This window comes from Grammomys surdaster, unplaced genomic scaffold, assembly GCF_004785775.1.
Source record: "Grammomys surdaster isolate TR1022 unplaced genomic scaffold, NIH_TR_1.0 126187, whole genome shotgun sequence".
Classification (NCBI taxonomy): domain Eukaryota; kingdom Metazoa; phylum Chordata; class Mammalia; order Rodentia; family Muridae; genus Grammomys; species Grammomys surdaster.
This window is the reverse complement of record NW_021620993.1, coordinates 2273714-2301403: the sequence shown is the minus strand read 5'-3', so window position 1 is coordinate 2301403 and position 27690 is coordinate 2273714. Positions and strand designations below refer to the sequence as shown.

General features: G+C 44.7%; 1 protein-coding gene across 2 annotated transcripts in view; it reads right to left on the bottom strand.

Annotated features, from left to right (window-relative positions):
- The window catches only part of Stk32b (serine/threonine kinase 32B), a 239752-nt gene that overhangs the window by 126807 nt on the left and 85255 nt on the right, over positions 1-27690 (bottom strand). For both annotated transcript variants that reach the window (XM_028758246.1, XM_028758247.1), the window contains exon 3: positions 27053-27204. In XM_028758246.1, the coding sequence (XP_028614079.1) occupies positions 27053-27204 (152 nt within the window). The remainder of the gene's footprint in view (positions 1-27052; positions 27205-27690) is intronic.

Below are 27690 nucleotides of genomic sequence, written 5' to 3'. Positions count from 1 at the left end.
CAGCAGTTGGGACCAACATTTACAATGATCAAGCAGCTCGGTGGAGTAAAGGTACACTCTGGAGTCATGGGCACTATCCCAAGAGGGGGAGAGATCCCTTCTTCTCTGTGGGCATGGCTGCTGCTAGCTGACAGCATGTGAACTCTGTGTACGATGGCTGCAACTGGGTCTGGAACAATGTTCACACATATTTAAGCAATTTTCTTAGTGATGAGTCTCTTGAGACACTGATATAGCACACAAAAAGCCAGTAATAATGGTAGCAGTGATAACAGCTGTTAGGAAGAATTTTTAGAAAACTCGAGACCTTTTTTATACAGAAATTTCCCAGTTTCAAAATTCCATGATGCTGGACCAACTAGCCATTTCACATGAGCTCTGGAAGCCTGACTCAGTAAATCAAGGGCCAGCATTCAAATCTAGGACTCATAATTACCAACATTCTTCCTCTCTCCCTCTATGCTGAGTGAGAAATCTCTACTCTCCCATTTCTGGATGGCATGCGCCCTTCCCTGTGTTTATGAAGTAGAACCAAGGGCTAAGTCAAGCTGTTGCTGCAGTCTTATTTTCTCCAAATTATTAAAGCAATCTGTCAGATGGCCACATTGTATAGCCATGACATTTGTCCAGCCCTAAGAATCTCCACAAACACAAGTGCAGAATCTCATGATTAAAGTCACACGTTACTCAGTATGTCCCCAACCCTGTCACCATCTTTCTCTCCAGACCCCAGTGATCTTCGAAATATCCAAGCAAAGTAATCAAGGACCCTCACTCCTGCATCACTTCAGTGACATCTCCTTTCATGCCCCCTCCCTGTTGCCTCTGTCATCTGCACTGCCCCCACCCATGCCACATCTGCTTTCTCATAAAATGTAGAATGACCTTCTGCCAGGGGAGAGCAGAACGTATTTCAGTTCTGGAGGTCAGCATTCTCTTTATGAAGCTTAAATTGTATCAGTCAATCATAATCTTGCCTCATCAGTGTGAAAGAATGTAAAATTATGCCTTCAATCAATTTAAAATTATGCTCTGTGTAAGAGGGCCAGCACTGGGTGTTACTCACAAGGCAACATATAATCAGCTACGGGGAAGCTGAGGATCTAGACTCCTAGACTCCATGACACCAGAGTTGGCTTTGCTGGGTTTCAGCTACTGGCACACACATATCCAATAAATCTATAGAGATGCAGTGTTTGATACACACACACACACACACACACACACACACGATTCTTAGGGAAACTAGGATTCTCTATGCACTCTTATGCCCAAATAAAATTACCTTCATATATATCTACACACTCAGCCCACAAGCTCTAAACCTCACAGGGTTTAAGTATTTTCCTGTTAAACTGAAGATACTAACTAACCTTCAGCTGGACCAGAAGGGACTAGCATGCTCTCAGCATTCCCTCTCGTCTCTCTGTACCCATTGCTTTGGCTGCGTGCATGCACTTATATGGACCATGCTGTGTGTCTCTTCTTTCTGGGATCCATCTGCACTTCACTACCTCTCCCTCTTCCTGACACTGCTTTATCTTTGCAGACTTGGGCACGCCATTCTAATTTTTAGGCCATAGCTCAAAATCTGCAAAGCCTTCTATAAAAAGGCTCCCCTTAGTGTGACTCTCTGGCCAGATGAAGGTTTCCCTCTTTGCTTGATTTCTGTCAAAAGAGCCACCTTGCCTTGTCATTCTTAGGCCAGGGAGTTTCATTGAACTATAAACTGTTGAGAGGAAGGGCTACCTGCCTGGCTCACCTACTTCCTCAGCTAGGCAAAAGGATGAGGCTTTTGGTCTTTAAAAACAATCCTTGAAGCATGATTCTCAGACCAGCAGGATCCAGATTTGCAAGAAGCACAAAGTCTCTACTCTCAGCCCAGCCCTGCCTGCAGGGCAGGGCACAGCAATGTGAGTGGTAATCTGTTGCCTGCCTGTGGATCCTTCCCGTAACTGAGCTGCCTTGTCTGGCATCAGTGGGAGAGGATGAACCTAGTCCTGCAGAGACTTGATATGCTAGGGTTGGAGGAGAAGGGTGAAGGGGGCTCCACCCTCTCAGAGGAGAAGGGGAGGGGGATAGAGGGAAAATGTGTGAGGTGAGGACCTGGAAGAGGGAGGAAAGTGATCTGGATGTAAAGTGAATAAGTAAATTAATTAATGGAGAGGAAGCCATCAGGTGACCCCAACACACCAAAGTTTGGGAACCCCTGATGACAGCATGGCAACACTCCTAACCCAGTAGTCATGACTGCACTGCCAGCTCTGATATACAGCCTAGAACCAATTGGTAGATATTCTGTACAGACTGACACTGAATAAGGGACAGGCAGGGCTTTCCCTTCGAGGAAGGACTTAAGAATAAGAGAAACACAGGTGCCTGCCTATGCAGGGCCACACTCTGCTGGTAGGCAGTTCTCACTTGATGTTGCTTTGAACCCCAGAAAGGGTTTCTGGGCCAAGTAAGGCAAGCTGTTTTCGTTCACCTCTAAGCCTCCCTGAGACACTGCAATTCTGCCTGCTCTGGGAATGTACAGAAGTATGGCAGGGACCTGGGGAGGCAGCTCAGCGAGTAATATGGTTGCAATGAAGGTATAGCACCTGGTTCGGATCCCCAGAACCTATAAAGTCAGCAACGCACATCTATAATCTTAGCATGTCTGCTCGGGATGGGGGCTAGAGAGAAGGGAATCCCCAGAAGCTTGTGGGATGGGTAACCTGGTGTGCACAGTGGTTGAAAATGAAAAGACCCTTGTAAAGGAACATACCTTTACTCTAACTACTTGGGAAGCAGAAGCAAGCAAGTGGGTAGCTGTGAGTTCTGAGTTCAAGGCCAGCCTGATCTACATAGCAAACTTCAGGTGAGCCAGAGCTATATAGTGAGAGCCTGTCTCAATAAATGAATGAATGAATGAATGAATGAATGAATGAATGAATGAATGACAAGAGTTCCTTTCTCAAAAAAATTAGATGGTAAGGAGTGGTACTACATGTATGTGTGGTGTGTATGTGTGTGTGTGTGTGTGTGTGTGTGTGTGTCCATGCAGCACATGCACACACAGAGAGGGGAATAATGCATGGAACATCACTTAATGTTGACTAGATAATCTCATTAAATCTTCCCTCCCTGGAGAAGCCAAGCATGGAAGATTTCGTTAAGGACTATACACAAGGAACTCAACTGAATCCAAGCAGGAAGCTGACAGAAGCCCCTGTCACTGGGAAACTGAGCTGAAAAGCTGCCTGCTCTGGAACAAAGGGCACTGGCTGCCCCACAAAGGGTGGACAGCTTAGCCACATGCTCCTAATTGGAGCCACCGGATAGACAATCATGGTGACGAGCGCGGGTGAAGTCCTGCAGTTGAATTCAAGGAAGATGCAGCATCTAATGAAGTGACTCCAGTCTTTCACATGCCTCCCTGACAAGAGCTGGGTTAGCCAACGCCGCTCACACTGCTGTCCCCTCACACTGCTGTCCGCTCACACTGCTGTCCCCTCACACTGCTGTCCCCTCACACTGCTGTCCGCTCACACTGCTGTCCCCACAGATTCCAGGATGCGTCCCTCCCTTTCACTAAGAACCATGCTGCACACCATGTCCTCACAGCTCTTTACCCATTGCAGAACAGTCTCGTGGGACTTATGTGTCATTATCTGTTCCTGAAATAAATAGTTCAGTGGTGGCTTCATAGAACAAGTGGCTTGCTCCCATAGAAGGAAAAGCACTGAAAAATCAATGTGAGCCCCTGAGTGTACCCATCACTGCTCGGTGTCTTTGTGTCAGATCCTCCAGTGGATGGTCCAACCTTTTCCAGTGGTGTTCAGCTGAACTAGCACCAGAAGCAAGTTGATCTAACTGAGCAGTTTAGAGACGTGAAGCCTTTAATTTCTTCCAAGATGCTATGCTGCTTTCTCTTTGAGCCTTAATATCCTGCCCATACCTCTCACACAATAAAAACGCAAATATGAAATATTGGATGCTGGGCACTGAAATGTGAAGGAGAAATACAGAGTCACACCTGTGCCTGCGGTGTCCTGGACATGGCAAAAAAAAAAAATGTGTATAAGGGAAAGAGTGGAAGCTAAGGCTCAAGTGATCGTGGGCTCATAGGGGGCTTTTCATTTCTCCTAAATTTCCTTGCCCTAGTTTGCTTTCTATTGCTGTGATAAACACCACGACAGAAAGCAACATGAGAAAGAAAGAGCAGGAACCTGGAGGTAGGCGTTGATGTGGAGGCCATGGAGAGGTGCTGCTACGGGCTCCTCCCCATGGCTTGCTCAGTCTGCTTTATCATAGCACCCAGGACCACCTGTACAGGGATGACACTGCCTGCAGTGAGCAGGGCCAACCCATATCTATCACTAATCAAGAAAATGACCCACAGACTTTTCCACTGATGAAGGCATTTTCTCTCTCAAGGTTCTCCTTCCCAGATGATTCCAGTTTGTGTCAAGTTGAAAAAAAAAAAGGCAAAACAAACAAAAACCCTAACAAGCACACTCCTCACGTTACTATCAAGTTCTGGTGATTAAGGTGTGGCACCGCAGAGCAGGCCTGGACACACAGACTACATGAGCAGTGCACAGAGGGGAGGAAGTGGTGTGTGGCCTTGACTGTCCCTAAGGGTTGGTACTTTCTGTCTTTGAGTGACTATAAATAGATATTTGGCTACAGGGTTCTCTAGAAAGAACAAAGTGAATCTGGACCAAAATGTCACTGTGTGCAAAAGCCTACATCACTTACCACACAGACATTGTTTAAATTGGAGTATCAAGTATGAGAAGCTGCATTTCCAACTGCCAGAAGAAAACAGGAAGAAATATTAGCTGAGGCTTTGAAGCTAGAAAGCAATTTTCAAAACAGAAGTTACATGCGACTTCAGAAGAGAAAGACTGGTGTCTGAATTCTATTAAAATTTAACCCTTCTTTCAAGTTACCATAAACTAGAAATAGCAAGCTGCAAACTGCAGAAGACGGCTCTCATGTGTAACACCCGCCCCCATATTAATGACCACCTCCTCCCACACTAGCCAACAGCACAAGCACAGGTAAGAGGGTGCAACGGACCAGGGAACAGGAAAGTTTCCTGGAGGGGAGATGGTGATTTCATAGAGGTGACTTCTTTTCCAGGAACTGAAACCCTTAAATCGAGGGGTGTATTGGAGATCACTTGTGGAGGAGACACAAGCCACGTCCCACAAACATTATTTTATCAGAAATAAACATGAGAGTTTGACTTTCTTCTGGCTTCATTCCTCAACTAGGTCTAAGCTGAGGCAGGCAAAAGAGGTGTGGGGGGTGTCTCTGATCCTGTCAGAAAGGACAGAAGATTTGATTCTGATGTTTCTGCACAAGGAAGAGATGATAGGACTGAAGCTGGAAGCTCTGCCTGGTGGCTGCGCAGTTGACACGGGGTACCAGCTGAAGATGAAAGTGACAAAGCCATTAAGGCTTTTGCCATAACCCAAAGCAGGGAGGAGAGTAGCTCAGCTGCAGAAGCCGAGATGTGAAGTCCTGACGACAGAGGCCCTAACTCACAGCAGTGCCTCCATGTGTCCTGCCACAAATCCACACAATGAGGATATGCACCCATATGCAGGCAGGACAGTGCAGCCACCAAATCACAGTGTCACAGAACAACTGCCATCTAGTGATGTCACAGCTCAGGATGTCACAGTGTGTCACACTGCTCGAATGGTTGTGGTGAGGGTGTGAACAAGCCCACTGTGCTGTCAGCATATGTGAGCACAGTCCACGTGGCTGTGTATAGCATGTAGCACTGTGGATGGCCACAAATGGTTGTGTTAGGTTTTCGCTATGCTAAGCTTTCCTTCATTGTTTTGGAGCAGAATATTTCTCATGCCAAAGCGTTTGTTGTCAAACATTGTGCTGGGTTGTATAATGTTGACAGCCACTGTCTACCTCTCATGCCCAGAGTCTCTCAGCTGCGAAAAGACCCCATGCTTCTGGATTGACCTGCACCCTATATCCACCAAGCTCTGTAGTGTCTGCACACTGATGAAATCACCTGGCCATATTTTTCTCAGAAGGCATCTGTCTTAGTTTCTTTTCCAGTTGCTATGATAAAATACTCTGATAAGTGGAATCATAAGAGAGAAAGGTTTACTTGTCTCACAGTTGTAGGGCACACAATCCATCATGGGGAAGTCACAGCATCAAGAACTTAATGCTGCTTGTCCCCTTACACTCACAGCCAAGAAGCAGAGAGACCAGTGCTGGTGCTCAAGCTACTCTCTCCTTTTTACTCAATCCAGGGGCCCCTGCCAAGGGAATGGTCTTGCTCACAAATAAGATGGATCTTCCCATATCATTAAGACATACAATTAAGACAATACCTCACAGATGGGACCATTGCTCAGATGACCCCGGATTTGTCAAGCTGACAGTTAACACTGACATCTTAGATTCTTGACCACTTCAAACAAAGTATGAGTGTATATATAAATATATACTTTTTCATTAATGTATTTATTTATCCATTCACTTTACATAGCAATCAGCCTCCCCAACTCCTCCCAGTCTCTCCCACACAATCCCCTCTCCAATCCCATCCCCTTTTTTTCTGAAAAGGGAGAGACCACCCCTAGGTACCAACCCACCATGGCACATCAAGTCACTGCAGGACTGGGTACATCCTCTCCCACTGAGGCCAGACTAGGCAGCCAAGTTGGGGGACAGGATCCACAGGCAGGCAACAGAGTCAGGGACAGCACCCACTCCAACTGTTGGGGGATTGACATGAAGACCAAAGCTGGACATCTGCTACATATTTCCAGGAGGACCTAGGTCCAGCCCATGTATGCTCTTTGGTTGGTGGTTCAGTCTCTGGGGGCTCCCAAGGGTCCAGGTTAGTTGACTCTGTTGGTCTTCCTGTGGAGTTCCTATTCATCTCTGGTCCCTTAATCCTTCCATCAACTCTTCCACAAGACTTCCTGAGCTTCATCTAATGTTTGGCTGTGGGTCTCTATATCTGCTTTGGTCAGCTGCTTGGTGGAGCCTCTCAGAGGACAGTTATGCTAGGCTCCTGTCTGCAAGCATGATATAGTATCATTAATAATGTCAGGGATTGCTTCTTACCCATGGGATGGATCTCAAGTTGGGCCAGTCTCATGACAATCAGGGCTCACCTAAACAGTCTATTTTACAGAGACAGAATAAGCAGTTCAACATAAAACAGGTGTGTTAGAGGGACGGTGAGGTAACCTGCCAGCAGCCTTAGTTCTCTCTGCCACAGTCTTGAGAAGCCAACTCCTCTTATAACCCAAGCCCTTTGTAAGGCTTCCCCAACTTACAAACACTTACATCCAATGACATCACCTCACCTGAGGGAGATACCACACTTATGTTCAAAATGAACAGATGTAAACAATGCCATCCTTAGCCAACACAGCACCTTCCAATCACATCACACTTTAAGGGGGTAATGACAGATATGGAGGAGAGTGCCTGATGACCTTTGCCCAGATAGCACTGAACTGGATATAGAGAGTGAGACTCCAGGGTGCTCATCTGCTCTGGTTAGGCAGCCAAGTAGGGGTTTCTTCTGAGTGCCCTAGGTAACCAGGCCTCACTGAACATGCTGCATGGCTACTGTCACCTAGAGCTTTGGAGAGCTCTTTATAAAAACATCAGAAAGACCAGGGGCTCTCAGAAACCACTCGCTTTAAGAACTGTCACCCATGATCATTGCTGCAACAAAACATTCTGGTTCTCTCCCTCAGTAGCCAACTCATATCAGGAAGGTTGTTTGCACCTAGTGTCTCCATTTCTTCATGTGAAATGTTCACAATAATAATAATAATATCTAAAAGGTACTAGCTGTGGGTTCCCAAGATGATAGGCAGTGTACAACAGTCAACACACGATGCTTGATCTGTCCTCCATGTTATCGGGTGATGATGACAATAACTACACACTCCATTATAGTACCTGTGCCCAGAAGAGTTGAGAGATTATTTTTGCCTAAGTGTCAGTCAATTCTCATCACCTCTAAAGGAGACAGTAGCAAACACAAATGTTACAATAGTGCTGGACCAGTATGTCAAACGCCCATCAACAGCACTTTATAGAATGAAGGATAAAGGCCCATTCACTGAATTGACTGTCAGAGAAGCTTGAAGCTGGGGCACTGTAGAGTTTAATGCAGGTGTGATTACTGTGTCAATGAACAAGCTTGTGTAACAACACTGTTTGCTTTGTCTCCTGGGAACAGATGAGGCCTCCCTCCCAGAATGAATTAACACCAGAGCAAAGGCCAGCAGGCAGGAATTCCACTGCCCATGTTGACTTGACTATCCAAAGTAGCCATGATGTAGACTCAGCCTAGACTCCCATCGACAGAAGAGTAGAAACAGAAAAAGTATATATGCATAGCGGAATATTACACAGTTATAAGAAAGCATGAATGCCTATTCTTTATTGTTAAATAGATGTGAAATACACCAGACTTAGGAAGGTGGATACAACATGTTCTCATTCATAAGCAGAAGTAAAAAAAGTAATTTTATAGATGTGGGTAGAATATTGTTCCCTAGAGGCTATGGAGGAAAGGGAGAAAGAGGATGAGGAAGAAGAGGAGGAGGAGGAGGAGGAGGAGGAGGAGGAGGAGGAGGAGGAGGAGAAAGCTGGGAAAGGACTCAAATACATCTAGGAAGGAAAGGGAACCTGCAATGCATCAGAGTTCAAGGGAGTGATTGCTGCTCACAACAATCTACGACTTATTTATACGAAGCACATTTATATTTTACAGTTATCTTTATACACAATCTTCTACTTAATAAACACACTTATATGTTTACATATATGTAAGGGAATGAATGAGGAGGAGTAGATGGAGAGACAAGAGGAGACTGAGAAGCTGCTGGAACAATCACATGGATCTAAGTGTTGCTTCTGGGCTTGCAAGATAGCTCCCAAGGTAAAGGGGCTTGTTGCCAAGCCTGACAAATACACCTGTATCCCTGGACCTGTGTAGTAGAGGGAGAAAAGGTGACTCCTGCAAATTGTCCTCTGATCTCTGCATACCTGCCGTGACCTGTGATGCCCCCATACATGCATGAGCACAAACTAAAATCCAATAGAGACTCAAAGTGCTGTTTTGTAACTTGAACCCACTATGTTCCAACCCCCATAGTAGACACTTGGCAGGGTTCAGATCTTATCTGAACCCCACAGATCTCTGAGGACTTTGGAGGTAGCAATCCCCAGGCTAACTCTTGCTTCCACCACTCACTGGCAGTGTGACATGGGGGTACTTTGCCTGTGTCTGCTGAAGCTGTCCCTCACCTATGGAAGAGACTCTGCAATTCATCTGCTGTCATTTCTGGATGATGGGAATGCTTCTGCTGGCAATCACTTTGCAGCTGACATTATGAAAGATCTAAATACTCAACAGCCTGGGAGAGATGAATTGCCTGACGTCAAGTGACAGCATAAGCCTTCCAACTGCAGGTCCCTGGACTCCACAGTGAGCCCCTCAGTGAGTTAACTGCATGATGTTGGGGATGGCTATGGACAGCTACTACCCTGTAAGGCTTGCCTGTTAATGGAGTTCCTTATATGCATTATTAATTAACCTCTTCAGTGACCCGTGCCTGGAAGTGCCAGTGTGTTATGTTTATTTAAATGATGTATAAACTGAGGTCTAGGCTGATGCCGCCTTGTGAGCAGTTTAGATCTGCACCCACCTTGCAAAGAACGGCTCATGTTGAGCGATTAGGTAGACAGTTCCTGCCTTGTTGATCTGTGTCACTGAACCTGGCCCCATCCCTGGTGCCCCAGATCACACAGATTAGAAAGAAGTCTCAGGCTCTGAGCTCTGAGCTGCCCTGACTGTGTTCCATTTATTTTCAAATGCACTTAGGGAGCCTGCACTTATATATATAGGCTGGAGACCAGGTCTGTGACATGGTGATACAGTGGAGGCCCGATGCTTCTTTGAGGGGAAAAGGCTGTGCTGAATACATGCCGAGCTGTGGGTGTGAGACTGACATTCTAATTTCCAACAGAGGCACTTTAGTGATACATGACTTAAGCCTTCTAGGAACTGTGCTGCTACATCCAATGTAGGCAGTCAGCCTGAGACATGCAGGCATCTGACCTAAATCCTTGTCTGCCCACAAGAACCTTGCCCTTGAAGATGCTGAGAAGAGGAAGTCCCACTCCTTCCCTCCTTGCATCTATACATCTGGACCTAGCCCAGACCAACACCCTTTTCTGCATCCCACATACACAGAAGGAGCAAGAGCAGTGGACGGGGTGGAGCAGGTGGAGAATGAACTGTACTGGAGGAATGGCTGAAAGAGCACAGTACCTGCTGGGTACCTCTTGGAAGATATAAGAAAGAAGTTGAGACCTTTTCCTGGAGGTCCTAAGGTAGGTCTCACTGGGGAGGGAAAATGGCTCCTAAAATCCTCAGGTTAACTAGGAGACATGATGGTCATCCAACAACTGACACCAGGCAAACCAGTCACATTTAACACATAGGCTTGGTTTGGGTAAAATCAATTACAATCTCCTGTCTTCTCCCTACCACAGTGCTAGTCATTTTTCTTTAGCTAAGCAAAATTACTTAAGTAATTGAAAACAAAAAGGATATCCTGACTCTCAATTTTAGAGCTCTTTATTCACACTTGCATGTCCATTTTGCTTTGGACCTGTATGGAGACAGAGAATCCTGATGGACAGCTCATGGAGGGGCAGAGCTGCTTGTCTCTTGGTAGATTAGAGCAGGGAGAGAGAAAGATGAGAGAGAAGGTGCTTCCATTATGCCTTCAAGAACATGCTTCCATTGGTGTAATTTCCTCATCCTAGGCTCCGCCTCCTAGAGCTTTCATAATTTTCTGACGGTACCATCACCTGGGGATCAAACCTTGAATATGTGAAGCTCTGGGGCCCTTTAAGTTTCCAAATACAGGAAAATTAAAATAACTTCCGGTATTCTATTTGACCATAATGCAATATCAAAAGATATCAACATCAAGAGAAACTACAGAAAGTATACAAACTCATGAAGATTAAATTGCACATAACTGAACGGTGAATTGGTCCCCAAAGAAATAAAGAAGGATGTAAAAACTTAAATGAGAACACAATATAACAAAATTTATTGGACATGATCAAAGCAGTCCTGGAAGTAAAGTAGATAGTGCCAAGTATCTACATAAAACAAATGAAATTCACATAAATAACTTAATGATACACTTAAGACCTTGCAAAAAAACAAAACCAAACTGAACCCAAAGGCAACAGGTAGAAACTAATGTAGTCCCTTTAGAAATCAGTCTGAAAATTTCCCAAAAAGCTGGAAATAAAACTACCATGTAACACAGCTATACTACTTCTGGGCATATACGTAAAGATTCCATTATACTTTACCTATTGATCTGTGTTCATAGCAGTTCTATGTACAATAGCTAGGAAATGAAATCAATCTAGATGTCCATTAGATTATGAAATTATTTTAAAATCCATCTATTTGCTTACAGATTTAGTAATTTCATTTTCTTTAAGACCACACGAAATTCTATTGTGAATATATACAACATTTCATTATCCATTCAGAAAAATGAAAGGGAATCCAGCTGGTCTGAGCTGTAAGTGTCCTCCCTGATAGCTAGGTTTCATGGTACTTGGAGGTGCTAAGAAGGTTGCAGCAGGGGAAAAGTCACTAACAGTCTTACCCAGATGTGAACCCCTGAACGGAAATACCAACCTACCAGACAAAACGAGTCTACTGGGCAATGACGGCACAGCTGTCACAGGGATAACCAACAACTGTCTTCTTAGACTGGAGGCCTATTCCACAGGACGGTTTCCTACTTGGTCCTGTGAGCACAGTTTAAAAAAATGTCTGGGGAAGACAGATGCCTTAGGTGAGAACTAACATACATATACATAAAATATATAAATATATAATAAACATATATATATATACTTATATCATGTATATAATATATAAATATATTATATAAATATATAAAATACATATACAAATGTATAATATATAATATATAAATACATATTTGATATATTTTAATATATATTATATAATTTAGCTATGTTACATACATATTTATATATTTATATTTATTTTATATATATTATGAAGTGTAAATATATTATATTATAGCATGTACAATATATTATATAACTATATAATATACACTAATATATAAATATATGTATAGACATATGTATAAAATAAACATAAATATAATTTATATATTATATATGTATATACATACATATATATCTAAATTAAAATAGTATCAAACTGCCTTCTGAATATTTATGTTCATATCCCTAGACAAATGCTATGTTCGGTCTTATTTACAGAAGCCTCTGTTTGTATTGAATGACAGTAAATACAAAGGATGGATGCTCAAGGTGCTGAGAATAAATGCTGGCTAAGTGCTCAGCCTTAAGACAATTATACGATAACACCATCTCTAAGGCAGGGAAGGGAATGTCAACAAAGAGAGGGTGGAAAGAATGTAGGAGCTGAAAGAGAGAGACAAGGGCTACAACATGACGTCTTCTAGGCAAGACACAGCCATTACAATCATCCATTCCCAGTAGCTGTGGTTAGATGCACTGGGCCTGTACAAAACTGGTTATACCAAGGACTCAATGGACTGAATTCTTCTGAGAAGCAGGGGAGTCATTAATTCAGCTGCATACCACTGCTGAGCCAACCAAACTCCAGTAGCTAGTTCCAAAGCCATGCTCACACAGATGACACTGGTTAAACCCAATGAGTCATAAAACAAAAGAAAGAGACATAGAGAAAGAGTCTGTCGTGGTAGGGAGGGGAGTTAACAGCTGTGGGAGAGGGAGACAAAAGAGGTAGTAGTGAGAGCAATCAGAATGAATGAATTAATACCAGGTAACTAATTTAATTAGTAAAGTATTAAGAACCTTAATGAACATATAGAACTTCTAGGTTGCAATGAAAAATGATTTAATTCCTTACTGTGTGCCACACAACAAAATGTATAATGTAATTGCTCAGAGCTTAAAAATAGCACTAGAAAGCAGTCTAAGGAGATGGAGTGGGGACACTGGGCTGGATAACTGACGTTTTGTTGAGCTTCTGTGTTCGGAACAGTGTGTAATAATGTAATCACAGCAGCCAGAAGGCATGTACCTTCTTCTAAGACGAGTGAGATGAGCTGCCAGAGGTTGACTTACTTGCTCAAGACTCTAACCTCCAGTTTTTCTCATTTACCGAAACCCAAAGCTTTCCCACACAGTGGGGTCTGAATGAGAAATACTCCCCCCATAGGCTCTAGTATTTGGGACCTTGCTGTCCAGTTGGTGGTGCTCTTTGGGGGGTTTAATGGTTGCCCTTTTGCTGGAGGGCATACATCACTGGGAGTGAGATTTGATCAAAAGCTCCCTGACACTTCCGGTTTGCTCTCTCTGCTTTGTGCTTGTGGGTGAAAATATGAAGAGCTCTCTGCTTCTTGCTCCTGCTGCCAATGCCTGCTGCTTGCCGCACGCTGCTCTGCCGCAATGGACGAATCCCTCTGCAATCAGACACCAACATAAACTCTCTCTTCCACGAGTTGCATTTGGCCATGGTATTTTATTGCAGCAACAGAAAGCAACTAATCCACTTTCCTAGCAAAGGCTCTGTAGGCCCTGGATGCATGCTGAGCTGAGGTTAAGCAACTAGCCAGTTCTGTCAATACCTACTGTGTGACTGGCACCATACACAAACTGTCATTGCCAAGACACACATCAGCAGCTGCATCTCACCTTTCCAGAGGGTTCCTAAAAATCACAGACAACAGAAGATTAAAAGTTCGGGAGTATGCCCTGCAGATCACCAGGTCTTGGGGACCACAAATGCCATAGGTGGTGATGGTCCACATTTCTTGCCCATCAGTTCAAGTAGCAGAAGAAGGAAGCTGTCCCAGCCTTATTCAAAGCAATACTCTAATCTTATGCTCACCCTCTCCCATACTTTAAGAGCAGGGTATGGTGTATATATCAATTGCTGGGCTGTACACAGATCTCAAGTAGGATTTTCCTAAAGCAAAAAAGGCTTGTGTTTTCCTCAAGGATATCCTTCCCAGTCAACCTTTCAGTGGGGATAGCCTCAGGTCTGTGGGGCTAGGTAAGGAGCAGCTACACACTCTAGCAACAGCAGATACAAGGGCAGAGACAGCTGGGAATATGGATTTAAGCAGGGGGTGGGGACAGAGAGGAGCGCACCTAGTGTTGAAGCTGATTTTTTACAAGGAGGATCTCCTACCTGCTCCTTCCTCCACCATCCTGCCAAGGATATCTGTGCCTCTTCCCACCCCATCCGTAAGGGATGCCATCCACTTGCTGACCTACTGTCCTAGTGGATGAGACCACAACCTCAAAAGAGCAAACCTTGGTGCACCTTCTCACCACCTCTTTCTCCATGGAAGAGGTCCAAAGAGCAGCCTGGCCTCTGCCTGCAACCATTCTGTGCATTCTATCTAGAGGGGCATGGCTCAGTAGTTTCTGACCTCAGAGTCACCTCAAGAGTCTTTGATGACTGGTGCCTGCTCTCTTGGCTCAGAGCAAGGGACAGGTTCCAGGACCACAGTCTGAGAGCTACCCCAGTGCTCATGGGCACAGGGAAGGGGGGATCTGGATGAGTGTTTACCCCAGATCTCTATTCCTATGGCTATATATGAACCCATGCATCTCCTCAATTGGACCTGACTTGGAGAAGAAAGGCTGTCTCTAGCTTGGGGACCATGCGAAGTCCTCCAGATATGCTTCTGACAGGCAATTGCAATGAGGTGTAAGGTGTTTGCTGATACATTAATAAAGAACTCTCTCCCATCTGCCATGGGATCCCTGAGGACCTGCTCATCACCCAGGCCCTTGAGAGGAGTGACGTGTGGGTGGAATTGGGTACCAAGGCTGCCTCATAAACAACTTGCAACCACTTTAAAAATAGAGCCATCGTGTCCAGCTCTCTTGGCAAACTCATAAATGACTGTGGGTGGCTCTCGATATCACCTACAAACAAATTAATGTTAAAAATAGATACAGCGAATTCAGAGCAAGGAATCATAATTCCGAATAGAAGAAGCCTTGCAAGGGAGAGCAGAAAGTGTAGACTCATAAGCGCTCAGGGAGTAAGGGACTCTTCAGCTGGCCAAGTGGCAGGAGCCTTCAGGCACTGGCACCTTAATCTGAGAACTGGACATGATTCCTAGTTCATACATTCTGCAAATAAGTCTCAGTACATTGTCTGAAGTCCTGCGGTTGCTGACCTGAGATTCAGATCTGAGCCTGTCATCAGCAGTTCTCTACTTGCAGGGCACCAGGCAGCCTCCCAGCTGTGGCTTCCTCCTTCCTTGCTCCTTCCTTCCTCCTTCCTTGCTTCTTCCTTGCTCCTTCCTTGCTCCTTCCTTGCAGCTTCCTTGCTGCTTCCTTGCATCCAGAAGGCAGAGAGGATGACTGATTGGATCAATAGTCCATTACTATAGCAAAGGCCAAGGAGCACAGAGTAGAAAGAGAAAAGGGTTGTTTTGGAGGCTCCTGTGCGTATGTCAGTCTGTTGCTTTGTGGCAGGAGGATCCTGGGAAGCCAAGGCACTGACAGAAGCCCAGTTTGCAGGAGGAAGAGACATAGTAAGGGCAGGGACTGGGGGTCCCACAGTCCTTTCCAGATTCTGTCCTGGTAACCCAAAGGCCTCTCACCTGGTCCTACCGCTTGTCGGTTCCTTGACCCCTTTGGAGACCTGGACCTGAGTTTGGCTCCCTAGCACCCACATAAGAAGCCAGGCATGGAGATCAGAGGGTTCCTGGGGCTCACTGGCCAGCTAGTCTAGCTGAATTGGAAAGTTCAATGAAAAATTGTCTCAAAAAATAAGATAAAGTAAGGTAGAAATAAGACACCTGACATGTACTTCTGACCTTCACAGTTCATACACACACACACGCACACGCACACGCACACGCACACGCACATGCACACACACTGCACACATACTATATACCACCCATATCCCCAACAGTTCCAGTTTACTAGAAACTATTGATATTCTCCCTCACCCCAAGAACTAAATTCCTTAGCATCCTTGGGTGAACTTGGGGAAAATAAGCTTTGCAAATGGGGCCTTGGGTAGAGTTTTCTGATACAACTAGGAGCTCATGGGTGGATGGTAGTGGAAGGAAATCCTATTGAGTAGAGGGGTCTGGAAAACCCTGGGAAGGAGCTGGGTTTGGAGGCTGTGAGGAAGGCCCTGACTGTGGAATGCAGCGCCACACTGCCTGGCTTAATAGCATCTTAAAGCTTGGACCATTTGGAAAAGCAAAGAGAAGGGGGAAGAAAATTGAATTTAAGGAGAACAGAATAAAAATCTTCTTTAAGGCAGTTCCACTAATTTGGAGCATGCCAGAGAGATATGTGGATGCATTTGAGGGGCAGGTTTACAGAGTAAACAAAACTGGAGATGCCAGTTGGACATCACATATGGTTCCAGTGCATCTTCAGATGTTCAAGAATATGTGGTCATATAGTGAAGAAGATGTTGTAATGACAGACACTTAATATACTCGTTAAAAGTGGTTCCTGAGGCACCTGCTCTGTCTACATCTTATTAGGCTCTCTGCTTTCTGTTCAGTACTGAGAACACAAACCTTCTGAATGTAGGTTGTTTCTGCACAAATAACCACTTTAATTAAAACCCTGTTCATTTCCTCTGCCTGCTTCCAGCTGAACCTTTGGTGGATATAGCCCAAGCCCCCATGTGCTTTGTAATGTGACATAGAAGATGCCTGTAAGCCCAGAGGTTCCTTGAACTTAACGTCCAGACCCACACCTTGGTCCTGCACAAGGCTCATCAGAATCTCATCATTCCTGTTGTGCAGACCTGACAGGTGTAGACAGGATGGAAATTTCCAGAAGCATGTAGGCTGATTTTCCCTTTCACTGAACCTCACACAAAAGCGAATAATTAGGAGGGAAAGACAAGAGTGACCTTTCTCCTACAACTGCTGTACCTGGCAGGACACACAGACCAGCTATTGTCTCCAAACAACCAGAGCCACATACCTGCCAAGTGGGGATGTGGTGTGAAGTACAAGTTCTCACATCTGGACACACTGGTACCTCTGCCTGATCCTTCCTTCCTCCTCTCTGTCTGTTGGGGACAGAGTGTGACATCAACACCCTGTAGGTAAATGTAGAGCCCTAGGCTAAATGTTCATGGTGTATCAGGAGGGTTATTTCTACCCCTCTGTCCTGCCTGATGGACCACTTACCCCATGGTGACACACAGTAGCTTCTCTTTGTGCCCTCAGGACTGTCTTGGGGTTTCTATCACTGTGAGGAGAGACCATGATCATGGCAACTCTTACAAAGGAAAATATTTAATTAGAGATGCCTTACAATTCAAAGGTTTAGTCCACTATGGTCATGGCAGAAAACATGGCAGTGTGCCAACAAACATGGTGCTGGAGAAGGAGTTAAGAGTTCTACATCTCGATCTGTAAGACACAGGAAGTGAACTGAGCACACAAAGCCCTTAAAGCCCACCCTCAGTTACACACTTCCTCCAACACGGCCACACCTACTCCAACAAGGTCACACCTACTCCAACAAGGCCACACCTCCTAATCATGTCACTTCCTGGTGACCAAGCATTCAAATAGAGGCGTCTATGGAGGCCATTTCTATTCAAACTACTGCAGGGACCCAACTCAGGTATCTACTGACCTTATGATCTGAAGGCTGGAACTCTGCTAAAAATCCCCACTGAGGCTCGGAAACGAAGAAAATTAAAACAACATTTAAAGTCCCATTTCTTCCCTCCTTATCCAGAAGCTGGCAACAGAGGCGTCCCTACAGGAGGCTCTTGAGGCAGATTCTGACATGCAGTTTCACAGTATGCTTCAAAAGCTGCTCATGGCAGACTGTGACTGACACCTAAGGATTTGCACCAAATCACACCAGGGCCTTTGGCATGCACCCATGACTGGCTCACACACTCCCTCAGCACTGATTTCATGAGTACCCTTTTTTGGGTGGCTTGCTGGACCTGGGTCAGCCAACTCCAAGCACAAACAGGAGAAGCTGATGTGCAGAAGGAGGGCTGAGAGCTCCAGGCACTGTGATAGCTGGCGTAGTTATTTTCACAAAACCCCTAAAGAATACACTCTTTCGCCAAGCCCACCTATCCCACTCCATGGGTAACATGCTCAGGTACATCCTCCATCTCTTAAGCACCTTGTCAAAAAAAAAATGCATCGGTAGCTTCAAGTCTCAAAACAAAAAAATACTGGATAGGAAAGAAATGGAAGCAAAAAGAGAGGAAGAAAGGAGCAAAGAAATAGTTAAGAGCACTCTGGAGGGTGGCATCCACCTCCCAATAACTGGTACTATACAAACTTCCTATGTTCTATTTGTACCACAAACAAGAAGATGGCTGCTGAGCCCCAACTGCCTTTGACACATCAAATGCTACTGAATGAAAAAACAAGCCCACTCACTCCCATTTGAATTGCACATCTGTCTGATAACAGCAGGGGACAGTCTTGGATTGATGCTGACCTGGTCCAATCACCTTCCTGTTTCATGTTAGTCTTCATGTCAGTGAGTGAAGGACCTGAACTTGGCTCAGAACTGTGACAGGAGAGAACTGAATGACACCATGTCATTACATGGGGAATGAGTTTATAATTGCCTTCAGTTGAAGACCATGGAGGCTGCCTCCTCACCGATGGGTTCCTATAGATAAAGGGGGCATCAGTAATGATCTTGTGGTGTCCCTAACGGTGCAGGCAATTCATGTTGCAAAATAAAGCTCATGTGGGCAAGTGAGACCCCTGCGCCATCGGGTCATCTCACAGGAGTCAGTCACAATGACTCTGGTGGAGCATCGCTTCACAAGGTGATTTCTGCCACTCTGATGGTGGGGATGTGCCCGGGGGTAGCTGGCGGCTGGCATCAGAAGGAATAAGGAGAGGTAGTGCTGAAGGACAGAGGCAAACGGGATCTGACAGGGCATTTTATATGTGCTACGTTTCCTATGTCTTGGTGAGTACTTAGTCATAGACCCATCTAGGACATTGACAAACCAAAGTCTACAAGCTGCTAATGAAAACAGGCATCTAGTATGAAGAATGGATAAAAGAATTACAAGAGAGACTGAGAAGAATTCCTGAGATGGGGAATGCATCAAAGTTCTTCAGTCAGTTGCCCTGGTACTTGCATTGCAAGAAAAATTTTACCTCCCTACAAATTGGTCTTGGACTGGAGCTAAGAATGAGGATAGCAAAGCCAAGATTCTGTCTCTCCTGAGTCACCCTAGCCCTCTGAAAAAGGCAGATCCCAGTTCCTTCTAGGCTTCCTAAACACACATACCCCAAGGCAGGAGTCACATGCAAAAATGTGATTCAATACAACCAGTACTGTCAGGTGCTCACATGGGACAGTCACTGCTTTAAGTCCTGGGAACATGTAGGGATAAGACATACTCCAGGAGCTCACATTTCCTCTGGTGATGAGAAGTGTCCTTAAGGAAATGAGCGGGCACACCAGCCTACAACATGGCAAGGGCTGTGCTGGAGCAAACAGGGTGTTTCCAGAATTCCTTTCCTGGGGAGATGTAAAGAACCTCCACCTCTTATAGAGGTTTCTATAGGAAACATAACACTTGTAAAGTATCCTGTCAAACTCCAGCTTACCTCAGCTCCACCTTATGGAAATATCCACAAACCCCTTCTTATAAAGTCCTGACAACAAACCTGAAAAATGATTCCTTCAACGGTCTGCATGGGGGACCAATGAGTTTGTTTGGGTTACTTATAAAGATGCACTGGAAAGCCTCCACTTAGCATTACTATACAGATGACAGTTAGCCTCCCCAATCTACATAATTTTTCACTTTCCCTCAAGATGGGTGGCATGTGTAATTAGGGCAGAATTACATACAAATCACTGGAAGGAGCAGCTGGAATCTCAGGTGAGGATCCAATGCCTCCCCCTGTCCCTCTTCAGAAGGAAATCACTAAACAGACATGATGATGGACTCTTGAAAGCAAGCACAGATGATCTGATGAAGACAGTGGCTATTTTCCTTAGAGGACACCATTCTACAACACAGGGCAACATGACAAAGGATGCCCAGGAACTGAATGAAGCCAAGCGATCTTCATGAATCCAAAAGCCAGGTGGTCCCACAGAGAAACAGGCAGACTGTTGGCTCTCCTTTAAGATCTTCTGATGGAACCCTGCAGGGCAGTCTGACAGGGACTAGGATCCAGAGTGTGCACACATGGAGCCCGAGAGGGAACAAAAAGGGACATGCCTGGTGCACATCTTGCTTCTGAATCAGCAAATATCCTGAAGTCCTTACATATTACAGGGGACAATGACCCTCATGTCACCATCTTCTGAGACTCTTCCTCTCATTTACACATGGCTACTGATAAGGCTCAAAATAAGAACCTAAGCCCAGCTGTGAGGTCCCCTGAGGCACTGGTAACTGTACCATGCAGGGCCCAGCCCGATGTGATAATGTCATGGATAAACCCTGTCACTGAGGTTGCCATGAAGTAGCCCCATGCACCTGCTACCTCCGACCAAGTCTGCAAGCTGCTGGGTGAGAGGCTTCTATAGGCCCATGAGGTAGACCCTGCTCAGAGTTTGGAATCTGACAAAAGCATGACCATGGAGTTGCCCATCAAATGACCTAAACGTGCCAGGGCATTTCCCCCACATTCTAAGGCTCAGCATTCACCTGTGTTCACTGTTCCTTTTCTTTCAGCTTTGCATGGGTATAGTGCTGGAGAGCTATGTAAGGAGAGCTGAAATGTGGTGCAGAGGAGCAAACCATGTCTAGAGACATAAAGTGATAGAAAGAGAGAACCCACTGTGTTCTTAGGAATCAGGCCAGAGAGGAAGCACTGAAGAGACCCTGCCAAGTTCTGAGCAGTGCTCACCCATGTACCTGTTTACCATGTCACAGTATGCCCCAACATTCCTCAGGAAGGGACAGCTAAGCCCCAGAAGTATCAGAGGCTGACATCACATTGTTTAAAATCAACAATGCAGGGAGAAAATGGAGCAGGAGCCCTCCTGCTAGAAGCAGGAGGGTAAGGAGATTGGAAGGCTGTGTTGAATGCGTCCCTCAAAGTCCTGGGTTAAAGACTCAGCCTCCAGATTTGTCTTAGTCGGGTAGGGGGGCTGGGGCTTTTGGGAGGCAATTAGAGTTAGGCGAGGACTGCCCATGATGTCATGGGGGAGGGGCATATAAAAGAAGGAAGGGAGATCTGAGCCACTAGCTTTCTGTCTTACTTCACAGTATCCTCTACCATACTTTCAGCATCCCTCAGCAGATCTAGTGCCATGCTCTTGGACTTCTCAGCCTTGAACAATCAGAAGCTGCGGAGATATGATACTGACCATGATGTAGGCTTTACTGAATTAAAAATCTGGGTGATGGTTGAGATGTGAAATTTTCAGAAGGATCCTCTCCCAGGTATCCTTAGAAAATCACCTCAGGCAGAGGAAACATCAAAGATAAAGATCTGTGGGAGGAGGTTGTGTGGATGTGGGGATGGAAGGAGGCTGTTACATGACTTTGAAACACAGGGATCCAGGACCCTACTATCCCAATTTAATTACACTGGTTCAAGCAGATGAGGGCTTTGAGTTAAAATTCATTACATTCTAGTACAATTTTGGTGCTTCTTGGCATATGAGCTTAACATAAAATCTCTTGGTCGCCGAACATCCATGGGCTTTATCTACATATTGGCTGCCTCCTGCCAGCAATTTCATGCATATTAATTGTCAGCAAATGTATAGATTGTTATCAATGCTTCATGCTTTCTCAAAGAAGTGTAAAATATACATGGCATGACACTCCAGAATTTCCAAAAGGCTGTCAGCCCCTGGATCTCAATTGGCCTGTGCCTCATAGAACACAGGAGAGGCTGGGTCCTCTCCCCATTTTACAGGTGAGTAAACAGGCCTTTGAAAGGATATACACCCATCAAGAACATGAACCATTTCCTGCCTCTACTACTTTGTGTCCAACACCTACTCATCATCCCTTTTCTCTTCTGTTAAAACTTACTCCTCTCTTATCTTGATATTTTAGAGTCTTAGCTATAAGTCAACTTGCAGAGAGAAGCTGAGAGATCCTAGACTGTGGTGTAAGATTTGAGCCCAGCAGGATAGTAAGGAGCCAGCTTGTATTGATACCAAAATTCAACTGTAACTTTTTCAGAATTTTTTCAAGCTGTCTGACACTAGCTTGTTAGATTTAAATAAACAATGGGTGCCTCTACTCCTCAGAGAATAGAAAACACTAGGAACCAGAGCTTGTCCCCTTTCCCTACCCCAGGAGAGCTGGTTAAGAGTTTGGTATTGTACTCTGGCTTCTTATCTCAGTTCTGCCTTGGGTGAGCTTGTAATCTTGTGTGAATAATCCAAAGCCCTGACCTCGGCTTCTCCAACTGTAAGCTGGAGATGGAAATGTCCATCTCATAAGACAGTACTGAGTATACACTGAGATAAAAGAGAAAAAGCTTCACTCGTTAAGTGACAACAAATCATTGTCACTTCAATGGTAGAAAAAGCATGGTGGTATGGTTTCAGCATAAAGTGATCTCAGTGTGAAGTGTCCCCACAGGAAGAGTCCCCACAGGGAAATGTGCTTGATGGTGCTCTTGTGGGGTGTTTGGATGTTGATCCTGAGCTGGAGCAAGCGAGAGACTGGAGGATGGGGGGAAAAGTTGAATGGGCTATAGCCTGTCCCTGGATCCCACTGAATTCCCTGCTTCCTGATTTGCTGAGATATAACAAGCCATGCCACCAGAGTCCACTACCTCAGACAGAGACCTAATTCCCATCCTTCCAACTCACCATGGACTGTAATTCCTCAAACTGTGAGCCAAAACTAATCCAACTAAGCAACTTCTTTGGTTGCTTTCATCTGCTATTTGGCTACCACAAGGAGGAAAGTAACAAATACATAAATGAGGCAATATTAATTCTGAGATTAAGTTACAGAAGAACACATGGGAAACACAGAAAGTAGACCAGAAAGTAGACAGAGAAATCTGCATGAAGGTGCCATGGCATGGTACTTCAACAGAGCCAGGGGATTCTGGGAGTCCCAGCTCGTGCACATGACTCTTGTACTGCTCCTTGGTGGGCTGTTGGGTCCCTTGGTAATTTCCTGACATACACAGCCAATCCCCTGGCTCAGCTGCACCACTCCTGAGCCCTGATTTGCAGGGTGGCCACTGGGTTCTCACACAGCTCTCTGAGTGTCAAAGTGCAGCTTGTGAGCAATGTGTCTCATACTTAGAGCCCCCCTCCCGAAGCAGAATAGCAGCTCCTGACCATCACAACAAGAATGAAAGCCTGACGAGAGCAGGTGCTTTCAGGGTGGTATGGCCAGAACAGAATCTGGATTTCAAACAAGTGTTAGTACATGTGTTAAGGTTCTTTTAATTGTCAAATTAAAATTACCTTTGCTTCTTCTAAAGTATTTAATGTAAGTTGCATTGATTGAATACTTTATAATTGTGTTAGTGTGTTGAAATCTGGCATGTCTGTTACAGAGGTCTACCAACTAGCATTTGTTTTATTGTCCTGAGTATTGCAGAACCTTGGTATCCTGAAAAAAGTTTGCAAGTACTGGAAGAAGTGAGTCAGGCTTTAAGCAGAAACAAGAAGGTAGTGGGCTTGATTATTGCTAGTATAACAGCTTTAATTACATTAATTACTAGCACCTTTGCTTCTGCAATTGCTTTGACACAAGAAGTTAAGATAGCTACTTTTGTTAATCACTTAGCAAAAAAAAATGTTACTAATGTGTTGAGTATACAAGAGGATTTAGATAGGCATTTGGAACATCAGATTGATGCTCTTTACCCTTTTCAAATTATTGGAAGGAGGTTCAGAGTTTAAGAGTAAGGAGCCATCTCTAGTGTCATGCCAAATACCTTTGGATTTGTGTTACTTCTAAAATTTACAGTGGTAGTCATTATAATTAGGAAAAGTTTAAAGACACTTGCAGTGTATTTGGCATAATTCTAACACCTCTCTGGATGTTTTAAATTTGCATAGTGAGCTTATGAATTCAAAGAATGCTTCTCTGCTGTTGATATGGCAGATACTGCTGATAAAATTACCCATGGCCCAAGGTCAGTATTTCTGTTTTGGTCAAGCTTCAAGAATGGCATATAAAGCTTGATCATGCTAGCCCTTTTTGTCCTGGGAATACTTTTATTCCTGCCTATTGTGTTAAAGCTTGTCTTTAACAACAACAACATGTTGGTAGCCAAAGTATGTGGCTTGAAACTGAAAATGGACCCCTAAACAGAGTTATTAATCTAACAGGTTGGCAAGCCAAGGACAGGTAAGATTCTACACAAAGCCTTACTCACCTAATACAGAAGTGCAGTGCATGGATAATGCATATTCCATGATGGGTAAGGAAGGAACTTTTGTCAGAACAACCTAAGACAGGCTTAGTCTTGTTTATGAGATAAAATAAGGGGGAGAAGCGGAGAGCTTTGGGGGCTGCTTTGCAAGAATCTGACATTGGCCAAGGACAAGGAAATGGGCTGCTTGGCAGGAATATGACATTGGCCAAGGACAAGTAAGTGGGCTTCAGGCAGGAATCAGGTATTCCTGAACTGGAACAAAGAAGCAATTTCAGGCAGGAATCTAAATCTTAGGCTAGAACAAAGAAGTAGGCTTCAGACATGAAAATGACTTTGGGCTAGGGCAGGGAAGTAGGCTCAGATATTTTAGTCATCCTGATAAGCCCTTAGAAATAGTGATCATGGGAGTGATCACAGAACTTTGTTTATTGCCTTGCTTGTCCTTTGACTATTTGTGTTTATTGTCTTGCTTGTTCCTTGACTATCTGCATTTATTGTATTGCTAGTTTCTCAACCTAGAACTGACCTTAATATTTGCATGTAATTAAAATGGTATGAAAGCAAAAAGGAGGATGGGGGATGGGATAGGGGAGTTCTGGGGTGGGGGAAATGGGGAAAGAGGATGACATTTGAAATGTAAATAAATAAAATATCGAATAAAAAAATATAAGAAGAAAAAAAAAACAGAATGAAAACCTGGAGTCCTCACAGCTTGAACCAAAAACACCAAGGACAATGTACATGCCAGGACAATTCAAGATGAGAAAGAAGCCTAGGCAAGACAGCACAGCCTCTTCCTCTGATGCCAGAGGTTACCATGGTGATGAGAGTCTCTTAGATACGCAGAATCCAACGACATCACAGTGAGAGTTGTAAATTCCTCACCAGCATTGTCTTTCTATGTATCAGAGCTTGACTGGGATGCCCAGAGCCCAGGACATGGGGGTGTTTGGAATCTCACTATTTTAGTAATGATAGGGATACCAGAAAGAGTGAATAAGAGCCACTGAGGGAGGAGAGTTGTAGCACAGTGTTTCCAGGGTGAGACTGACTGCTATCCTCTACCAGGAAGATAGGGGTGATGACTGGACTCAGTTCTGGCACTTTTATCTACTACAACACCTAGCAAACATAGCAATACTGAACAACTGACTTTCCTTTGTGCCAGACAATGGAGAAACAATGAAGAAGGATGCCTGGGTTTCTCTAGGAGCAGAGCACTGCTAATTGAGAAGACAGATGAACTCAATATTGCTACCCTGTCCTGGAGCAGCTGAGCATCCTTGGGAGGATTCAGAGCTATACCATCTCTGGATGCTTGTCTTCCACCAGGAGTCCAGTGAACACTTTCCTTGATGGTATTTGTAGGGGATTAGATCCACTGAGGTCAGGTTTGGAGGAAGAACATTAGGTAACCTTGAACCCCTCCTTCATTTTGTTTCTACTTGGGGCTCCCCCAGGCACCGTACTATACCTATTCTCTATCTTGCCATTTTTCTTCCTCTTTCTCCTTCACTGGGGTTGTCTTCATCCCAGGAGAGCACTGCAGCCTCACTTTACACAGGTGAAAATATTGCATTTGACAGCTCGGCTTGGGTTATCACAGCTCAGGAGCACAGATCATTCATTCCACAGAGGCAAAGCTGTCATGGAAACTAATCAATGCTAGGCTTCCACTGGTGCCAATCACAGAGCCTGTCAGTGAGGAAGAGCGATGAGAGCAAAGCTTCTCAAGGCTGGAATAACTCACCCTCCAGGAAAGGAACTCTGGAGCTGGCATACAGTTAATACAAGGCACAGCATCCTTATGAAACCAGCAAGTACCCCCATACTACTCAGACTCCTAGGAGGGCAAGAAGGCCTTACAGGATAACCAGAAGGAAGTAATATGCCAAGCAGAAGGTTGGTAGGGAAACTGGCAAAGCCAGGAACTGCTTGTCAAGGAGTTAGATGGAGGCCATGAAGGCAAACAGCCTTCCTTCAAGTCCCTTCTGTCTGCTCATTAGTAACAGGAGTCAGTGACCCCATCTGAAAAATAGGCATAATCGAGTACTAGAAAGAAATTTATGAGGGCACTTGGAATACACAAGTGAAGTCTTGGGAACAGTGGAGGACTTTGGGATGCCTGACTGACTTAGCAAAAGGAGGTGCCATGTACAAAGGTCCAGAGGCAGGGAACCATCACCAAGTTGGCATTTCCAGGATGCAAATTTGGAGTGGAAATAATGGTCAGGGATGGGAATGGAGAAAAATTCCAGAAACATGAATTATAGTAGACTGTGTATCAGATTCAAATGATGGAACTGAGCATCTCCATTTAGGGAAACCATGCTATATAAACAGAAACACAAGCTCCAAGTCCTTCTTGCCATTAAGATGATGCATGGGACTTTGTAAAATACTGGATTCAGGACACAATTTAGCATGCCATGATACCTGCTACATATGTACTCAAATACATAGGAACAAATTTATTTTCAATTCTGACTTATTTAATCAGAGAATACGGTAAAAATGAATCCTTGAAGGTTCATTAGTGGACCATATCCTACAGAATACTTGGGAGATTATGGACAAAGACACCTGGATCTTTTCCCTTTTTTCGGGGGGAGAAGTGACATCTCACTTACCATAGGTTCACCAGGAAGGGGTGTTCTAACCCCTGCATGATCTGCAGCTCCCGAAACACGTTCCGCACCTCATCCCTCTCCACACACTTTTGCTTGTTCATGTACTTCATGGCATACATCTTCTTTGTGTCTCGCTTCTGCACGATGCATACCTGCAAGACAGCCAGAGGGAATGACACTCAGGACAAGGAGAGAGTAAAGAGGAGGAGAAGGAGAAGGAGGTAGAAAAGGAAGACAAGGAGTGTCAACCGTTCACTGACACTCCATTCTGTGCCTGGGTTTCATTCATTCCAACTGCTTGATAACAAATCATCTTGGCTAAGCCTTTCTGAATCTACAAAGGAGGCACTTAAGTATGGACAGTAAATAATGGCTGTAGACTCAACACTGAAAATACAGCCATAGATTCAGAAGAGAGAAGGAGCAGCCCTGCCCTCTAGAAGCGCACAGCCCAATAAAAGCACTAGTGACTGCAGTTTTCAAGCGTGCATGCCAGTGACCATGACCCTGGGATGCATGTATATATGCTGTGCTGTGGGTCTCCTCAGAAGCTACAACTCTAAGACACATCATGCACTGATGGTAAAAACCTTACCCTCCAGAAAATACATCCATGAGACACACCTAGGCATACATGC